The sequence below is a fragment of the Phyllopteryx taeniolatus genome, chromosome 5, assembly GCF_024500385.1.
Source record: "Phyllopteryx taeniolatus isolate TA_2022b chromosome 5, UOR_Ptae_1.2, whole genome shotgun sequence".
Lineage (NCBI taxonomy): Eukaryota > Metazoa > Chordata > Actinopteri > Syngnathiformes > Syngnathidae > Phyllopteryx > Phyllopteryx taeniolatus.
The window spans coordinates 33,178,467-33,187,244 of record NC_084506.1 but is presented as its reverse complement, the minus strand read 5'-3'; the positions used below and the strand labels follow the sequence as shown (position 1 = coordinate 33,187,244).

At 48.1% G+C, this 8,778-nt stretch overlaps 1 protein-coding gene across 1 annotated transcript in view; it reads left to right on the top strand.

Moving 5' to 3' along the window:
- The first annotated feature begins 160 nt into the window (after positions 1–160).
- The window catches only part of actr6 (actin related protein 6), a 9,464-nt gene continuing 846 nt past the window's right edge, over positions 161–8,778 (top strand). The window contains 11 exon segments of the mRNA XM_061775144.1: positions 161–346; positions 685–802; positions 3,871–3,939; positions 4,020–4,143; positions 4,214–4,349; positions 4,614–4,670; positions 5,337–5,435; positions 5,523–5,601; positions 5,672–5,752; positions 5,754–5,844; positions 7,949–8,087. Coding sequence (XP_061631128.1) covers positions 279–346; positions 685–802; positions 3,871–3,939; positions 4,020–4,143; positions 4,214–4,349; positions 4,614–4,670; positions 5,337–5,435; positions 5,523–5,601; positions 5,672–5,752; positions 5,754–5,844; positions 7,949–8,087 — 1,061 coding nt within the window. The 5' untranslated portion in view covers positions 161–278.

Genomic DNA, 8,778 nt, shown 5'->3' with positions numbered 1-8,778 from the left:
GCGTCGACCTCCCCAACATGGCCGCCACACAGGAACGTCGGCTAGCCGCTTGGCGCGGCTACCCATTCAAATGTATTGTTTGAATGGTTCGACGTGTTTCCGCCCGGATGACTTGGTTGTTCGACTTCAATTGGCTCATCTGATTGGCTGACGCATCCCCCAATGAACTCAGAGAGCCGCGGCAAAGCGGAAACGGTCCAAACGCGACTGTGGAGAAAATGTTGTGGTGCGAAGTTGACTTGATGAAATGATCTTCAAGACGTGACTTTGGACTTCAAATGGCCACTTTAGTGTTGGACAATGGAGCCTACACGGCAAAAATCGGATATAGTACGGAGGAAGTCAGGTGAGTTGTTTCATGTTAGCTAGCACCTTTTCTGCTGTAAGCACACGACATTTATTAAGAAATTCGTTTGAAACTGTAATCAATGATTGTGTGCGCAATTTTCCACTAAACTGTTGACTTCTAATCACTAAAGGGGTTTTTTAGATTGTAAAAAGTCCCGTCAAAAGAAAAGAATCGTCATAAAAAAATGTAAACAAATTTGTATTGCACTTAAGATACACATATCTTCAAGTGCTACAGAGAACGAAGTAACAACTCGAGAAGGTTTTGGACGTCATCAGATGTTGACATGAGGCCTAATGAATGTCCGTTGAAATGTCCTTTCGTCCGTCTGTCAGCGTCCTTCCCAACTGTCAGTTTCGCTCCAAGACCTCCCGGATGAAAACGTTCACCGCCAACCAGCTGGATGAGATCAAAGACCCCTCGGCGCTCTTCTACATCTTGCCCTTCCAGAAGGTCAACCCAACCGCCGCCATCCACCCTCACTGCCTACGTGCAAGAAGAAGGACAAAATGGAGCTTCAGCTTCACATTTGTCTTCTCATCCAACTAACACGATGTCCGAGCCGCAAAGGTTGAGTGGAGGGCGGCTCCGTTGTTGTTGCAGACCGTGACTCCAAAAGGCTTCGTCTTCACGTGTGGCGTCTCCCACTTGGAGCTCAAGTGGGCCGGATCGGTACAATCGTGGCCCAAAAATTACAAGTACATTCTGAAAATTAGCTTTTTACAAATCATATGAGCCGTCTGAATTTTCATAACAAAAGTTAGTTAGCGCGGCACGGTTAGCACATCTGTCTCACAGTTCCGGGGGACCGGGTTTCAAACGCCTGTGTGGAGTTTCTCCGGGAACTCCAGTTTCCTCCCACATCCCCAAAACATGCAGGGTAGGTCGATTGAAGACTCTAAATTGCCCTTAGGGGTGAATGTGTGCGCAAATGATTGTTTGTTTCTATGGCGACCGGTTCGGGGTGTACCCCCTCTCGCCCAAAGCTCGCTGGGATAGGCTCCAGCACGCCCGCGACCCTTGTGAGGATAAAGTGGTACAGAAAAGGGATGGAAGTTAGTTAGCAAATTCATCTACTTTACGGTTAGTTTTTTTCCTTGACACGTGTGCAACTACAGTGGGTACAGAAAGTATTCAGACCCCCTTCATTGTTATATTGGAGCCATTTGCTAAAATCATTTCAGTTCATTTTTTTGCCTCATTAATGTACACACAGCACCCCATATTGACAGAAAAAAACGGAATTCTTGAAGTCTCACACAGCCATAAGTATTCAGTATTTAGCAGAAGCCCCCTTTTGAGCCAATACAGCCATGCGTCTTTTCGGGAATGATGCAACTGCAGTTTTTCGCACCTGCATTTGGGGATCCTCTGCCGTTCCTCCTTGCAGATCCTCTCCAGTTCTGTCAGGTTGGAGGGTGAACGTTGGTGGACGGCCATTTTCAGGTCTCTCCAGAGATGCTCCGTTGGGTTTAAGTCAGGGCTCCGGCTGGGCCGTTCCAGAAGAGTCACGGAGTTGTTCTGAAGCCACTCCTTCGTTATTTTAGCTGTGCGCTGAGGGCCATTGTCTTGTCGGAAGGTGAACCTTCGGCCCAGTCTGAGGTCCTGAGCACTCTGGAGAAGGTTTTTGGCCGCATTCATCTTTCCTTCGATGGCAACCGGTCGTCCTGCAGCTGCAAAACACCCCCACGGTATTGGACAGGCGATGAGCAGTGCCTGCTTTTCTCCACACATACCGCTTAGAATTACAGCGAAAAAGTTCTATCAGACCAGAGAATCTTATTTCTCACCATCTTGGAGTCCTTCAGGTGGCTGGACGGCAAGCTCTTGGAAGGCTTCTGGTCTTCCCAAACGTTTTCCATTTAAGGATTATGGAGCCCACTTAAGTGCAGCAGAATTTTTTTTTGTAACCTCGGCCAGATCTGTGCCTTGCCACAATTCTTTCTCTGGGCTCTTCAGGCAGTTCTTTGTCCTCATGATTCTCATTTGCTCTGACATGCACCGTGAGCAGTGAGGTCTTACATGGACAGGGGTGTGGCTTTCCTCATCAAACACAGCTGGACTCCAATGAAGGTGTGGAACCATCTCAAGGATGATCAGAAGAAACGGACAGCACCCGAGTCAAATATATATAGGAGTGTCACAGCAAAGGCTCTGAATACTTATGGCTGTGTGAGATTTCACATTTTCTTTTTTAATAAATCTGCCAAAATGTCAACAATTAGTATTTTTTCTGTGAATATGGATGTGGTCCTGTGTGTACATGCATGAGGGGAAAAATGAACGTCAATGATTTTAGCAAATGGCCGCAATATAACAAAGAGTGAAAAGTTTCAGGGGGTCTGAATACTTTCCGTAGCCACTGTCGATATTGTATTTACTTGAGATTTAAAATGGACGTAAATGTCCACACCCATCTGGAAATCTTGCCAAGCTCAACTGACTCCTCACACGTACAAACTGTACTCGCGCATGAGATCTGTTCATTAAAAGCCCAAATTCCTGCCTAATTACTACATAAAAAATCATTTGGATTGTTTTTACGTAATATTGTAGTTTCTCGCGGTGGTGAATTTTGTCTTTTCATTTGCTGTAAGCCATCCATCCGTCCGCCCTCATCCTGCCCGGGGTCGCCGGCGCCAATCCCGACTGCCTCGAGGCAAAAGGTGGACTCGGCCCTGAACTGATCGCCGGCTAGTGGCGGGGCGCACGTATAGACGGACGACACTTCAGACTCACTTCGACGCCGTCGCCGGGCGGGAAGTGAACGCCTGCGTCCGAGTCGGGCCAATGTGCCACCGCGCCATCAGTGAGTGCCGGAAACTCTAATCATCCAAAAAACCGAAAATCTCCAGGTAAAGACGTGACGTGAAACGGAACGGAACGGAGCCGTCCGAGAAGCGACCTGAGCGATGAGCAAGGAAGCTGCCGTAAATGCAAACAAACGTGTCGTATTTTGTAAAAGTTGCTTCTCCAGACGGCGAGCGGTCTTTTCGAAAGCGCCTCCGGTCCCTTCGGTGTTTTTCTTCTTGGTTTTTGTTCGCTCACCTGAGATTTTTGGTCTTGGAGGACCGGATTCTAGATCGGAATCTTTCCGCGCGTGGTGTTCTATGTTGAGATTATCGGGGCACGCCACAAACCGTACCAGCCAAAAACTGTTAAATGCCTGATTTTCTATCTTTATTTGTGGACTCTGCAATCGTTAAAGGTTTGAAAAATCCTTGTTTGTGTGTGTGTGTGTGTGTGTGTGTGTGTGTGTAGCAGGCCTTCAACTCTTGAAGGTGGGAACCTCCTCTGGCACTTTTCTACTTTGCCACAGATGACTTCTTTCCGACCAGCAGGCCTCCCTGTCCTCGAGGAACGTTTCTTCTTTTGAGATGCGTGAATAGGCAGACCAAAAAGTTGGAGCTGCCGAAGCCTTTCGGATTCAGAGTCCAGCTGCCTCCGTTCAGCCTCTGCGGATAAGCGACAATGCGACGGCTCCGCGAGGGTCTCTGATGTTTGACTTTGTGCCTCCTCAGGGTTACCTGGTCAACTGGGACGTCCAGAGGAAAGTTTGGGATCATTTGTTTGGAAAAGAAATGTTCAAGGTGGACACTCTTCCCCCACAATGTCGTCGCCGCCGTCGTCGTCGTCTTCACATCGCTCATCTTGTTTTTTTGTCCCCTAGGTGGACTTTGGGGACACCAGCATCATCATCAGCGAGCCTTACTTCAACTTCACGTCCATCCAGGAGTCCATGAACGAGATCCTGTTTGAGGAGTACCGCTTCCAGTCGGCCCTCAGGATCAACGGTGAGTGTCGAACGCGGCCGCCGCGGGCTCGTCCGGCCGTTGGTCTCAGGATGCGCTCTTTGTTCCTCAGCGGGTTCGCTGAGCGCTCGCCGATATTTCCGCACGGAATCTTATGAGCTGTGCTGCCTCCTGGTGGACAGCGGCTTCTCCTTCACGCACATCGCCCCCTACTGCCGCGGCAGCAGAATGAAGGACGCCGTCCGCAGGTGAGCGCGAGCGACGACATCCTGTCTGTGACCGCCGTCGTGGTCGCGCTCGCTCGCTCGAACAGTTTCTCGATTCGCCGTTAACGCTCCTTCAAAACACGTCTCTGTCTTCAAACCACGCCCCCTCCTTCAAGACAGGTCTCCGCCTTCGATTCTACCTTAAACTAACGTCTGGTCTCGCCACAATTTAAGACCCGACTAAAAACTCCTCTTTTCCCTTTGAAATGATGATGATGATGATGATGATGATGATGTCCTTTTTAGGATCAGCGTGGGAGGGAAGCTGCTGACCAACCACCTGAAAGAGATCATCTCCTATCGGTAAGGCCGCCTCATCCAAAGATAGTCGAGCGAGCGAGCGAGCGAGCGAGTCGGTCCTCGCTCAAATCTCAAGCTGCAATTTGTACAATCGAGTATTCTACCCATAAGCGCATCCTTCATCCAAATATTTTCTGTGTTATGAAACACAATACCGTCGGGCAAGTGTTATTCTTGTCCGCTTGGCGTCGCCATCCTCCCATTCTACTGTGCTGTAGTATCTGTGACTTTGAATGTGTGCGGCTTTAAAAAGCGCCCGGTGAGTGACGCGGGCGCCGGGGAATGAGAGATCACCATCAGAAACAAGATGGTTGCACATTTGGTTTCTATATGCACTTAGCCCTTGGTAAAGTTTTGAACATTAAATAAAGTAAATAAGAATTTTTCTTTTTTTTTTTTAAATTTTTTTTTAACTAGGCATCATTTATTCTAAAATGATAGTCCATCCATTTTAAAGTGTCAATTGGCAATACAAATTGAGATTTATTTAATGTTCATTTATTCTCCCCCACCCCAACACGATGAATAATTGGGATTGATAATCATCGTCAAAATAATAATTCCGATTTTGGCCACAATCGTGGGGGGGGCCTAATGACAGTTATTACTGGAATGTTTGCATTTGGCCCCCCCCCCCCCCCCCCCCCCCCCCCGCGATGGTGTTTGCAGGCAGCTGCACGTGATGGACGAAACCCACGTGATCAACCAGGTGAAGGAGGACGTGTGCTTCGTGTCTCAGGACTTCTACAGAGACATGAGCGTCGCACAGTAAGACCGCCGTCGGACGTTCGTTCGGCCCGCCGAGAATGTCAGAAGCGGAACGCCGACGCGTTTTCCTGCGCTGTCGTGCTACAGGCTGAAGGGTGCCGACAACACGGCGATGAGGGACTACGTGCTTCCAGATTTCAGCACCATCAAAAAAGGCTTCTGCAAGGTGAGCGGCCTTCTCCGCCGTCTCCCGCTTCTTCGCGCTCGCCGTCATCGGCGTTCGCTTTCTCCGCCAGCCGGCCGACCAGGTGGTGCTGAGCGGGAAGTACAAGACGGGAGAGCAGATCCTCAGGTTGGCCAACGAGCGCTTCGCTGTTCCCCGAGATGCTCTTCCACCCTTCTGACATCGGCATCCGGGAGATGGGCGTCCCCGAGGCCATCGTGGACTCCGTTCGGTCCCTGTCGCGAGGTCTGGCTCGATTGCAACTTTGCCTTCACCGCTTCCTGTATCCCGCCCGACGTAGCGGTTAGGGAGCAGGGCGCGCGTCGTTCCCGGCTCCCGGAACGTACGAGTCAGCCCGCTTCCGAGTCTTTGGACATACGAGCCGTCGTTCGGAGCGTTCGTTGCTTTGACTCGAGATGTGAGCGCTGCGTGGTGGCACTGAATGCAAGTCGCTTGACAACAGGAAGCTGTTATGCATACATGGGCTGCATGCGCGCGACACGTCGGCGTTTGGGGTACGGCCGGCGCCGGGCTGACGTCCGGTCGCCAGCCAGGCGCGACAACGTGGGAAACTCCTCGAAACTCCAAACCGACTTGACGCTGACATAACGTGTAGAAAGTCAGAAACGCAAAGCTGACTTGATGCTAACATAAAAGGCGTCACCCCGCGCTGTTGGCTGGAGGAACTATCCCTTTATATTGCAAAACAAAAACCATTGATATTGAGTACTCTTGAATATACTTATTACCCAAGCGTTTAAAGAACGTATAGCATAATACCGATGGAATTTGGAACGTACTCAACCTGACCTTTCCAGCGGAAACGCTTCACGTGTTGCTGTGCATATGCCCCATTGTTCCAAACGTACATGCAAAGCGAAATTCGCCGTTTTGAACTCAAAATAGGCCATTTACGTGAATCGTACTCTTACGTTTAAGCAACTTTTTGGCTCCTCAGATCAGCCGGTGTGGTATTTGTATTTTCGCGGTGAGGCGCTGCGGGTCGCGGCGCCGGTTGCGGTCCCAGCGGAACTGCGAAGCACACGTGACATCGGCGACGAGAGTTGATCCTCGAGTACAGGGCTGTAGAACTCATGTTTCCCTCGCAGCGCGAACGCATATACAGTAAATGTACAATTGCCTCATGTTATTACATATACACCAAAAAATCGATGAATAACTAGATTTCAAACCAGAAGCCAGTAAAAAGTTGGTAATTCAGTTTATTTTGAAACGGGGATTGGTGACAACATTTTTTTGCAATCAACGTTATATGAAAGGGAAGACAATTTGCAATGTTGTTATTTTAGCAAGAAACATGAAGTCGACGCACTTGATTTGCTTTCGCGGGCCACAGAAATTGATGTGGCGGGCCGGATGTGGCCCCCGGGCCTTGAGTTTGACACCGGTGCTCTAGTACATCATATATTAATTAGGCAACGCGCCTCCAATTATCTAATTAGTTTACGGATGTTAATGTTAAATGTATTAAGCGACGGCGCGATGTTAGGGATGACGTCACAACACGGAATGAAGTAACTTCAAATTCCGAAATGGCCAATAAAACAGAAATATTTTGTACTTAATACTTTCCTGGAGGATGCATTTGGGATGAGCCTTTGAAGTTGGTAATAGTGACAAATGAAGTGAAATTTAGTCCATTGTTAAAGATGAGGATGCTCTTCATGTGGCATAGCCGGAAGCAGCCGGGAATGGACCTGGCTCAAGTTGGAGGTCAAAATAAAACAAATGAATTGTCCATCGACATGGACTTGAGCGGTGTAAATAAATGTTTTTCTGCGTGAAGAATATTTTTTGGTTTTTTTTCGTACTGTATTGTACTCTTCGGAGTCTTCCAGATTGCTTAATTTATGTTAAAATAAAAAAAAAAAAATCTCTGCGGGGGGCCAGGGGATTTTTTTAGGGGGGTCACCTTTTTCATTCCTTTGGTGTTTGCATGTCTGACAAAAAGAGGCTTCAAGCTGTTTAAGGCCACTCCCACTTGAGGTTTCCTATCAAACTAAACAGAAAAACAAAGAGAATTACACTTTGTTTATTTAAAACAGCCACATTTGCCATTGGAAAGCACACTTAGCTTAATGCTAACAATGACAAATGCCATAAACATGCTAACGAATAGCCTCGGGCTGTTATAGCCTCTGTTATAGCACGTAAAGCAATGGTTATATGAACGCAAACAGAGAAGCAACATACGTCGACAGATAATGGAAACGATTCTCACAGGCATATATTCTTTATCGTCTGTGAAGAGCGACGGCTTATAAAGGAGTTGAGGCCGGCTCCGTGTACAGTGTGTTGTGGCTAACGGGCATTGCATATGTGCGCGCAGACATGCAGCCTCACATGTACGGCAACATCATCCTGACCGGAGGCAACGTTTTGTTTCCCGGCTTCCGAGAGCGACTGCAAGCTGAACTTCGCTCGCTGGTGCCCGCGCACATTCCCGTCAAGGTCACGCTGGCCCACAAGTGAGTCGCCCCCTCGCCCTCATTCGCTCATTTTTTAGCCACTGATTCCAGTTCATACAAAGTGCCTGCTCATGTCTCTGTACACATCTGCAATCAGATTGAAAGCAGCTCCTTCTCCACTGCAGAAATGCAAATCGTACAAATACAAGAAGCAAACAAATATAAAATATTGACAACAAAAGACAAATAGTAATAAAATTGTGGTCAAAGTAGGAGTCTGATTATTGAATATTGCACAGAAGGTGGATCGAGTGGGCACGGAGGCTCAGGGGTTAGGCCAGGGGTCACCAACACGGTGCCCGCATAAGTAGCCCGCCGCGAGCCTGTTCTAAAAATAGCTCACCAGTGATGGGACGCTGCGATTTTCCCGGAATCTTGTAGAAGGGATCATTTGAAAATGTCAAGACTGGCAGAGATGTATAGAAATAAAGTCTTGGATATTGTCATTGATCTGTTTCCCGACACCATCAGTAGCTTCACGTCAATGAATACAATGAATTAGTCATAATAACCTAGAATATCTGGTTATGAAAGGTCATTTGAGCAAATGTCTAATTTCAGAAGTGTGGATCAACCTGGTAGGCCTCGGCATTCCTCATCAGTGCCCAAGAAGTAGTTGTCACTTTCAAAAAAGGTTGCTGAGGCTCCTGATGGCAAAACTGACAATTAGGACCATTTTGAATTCTTATTG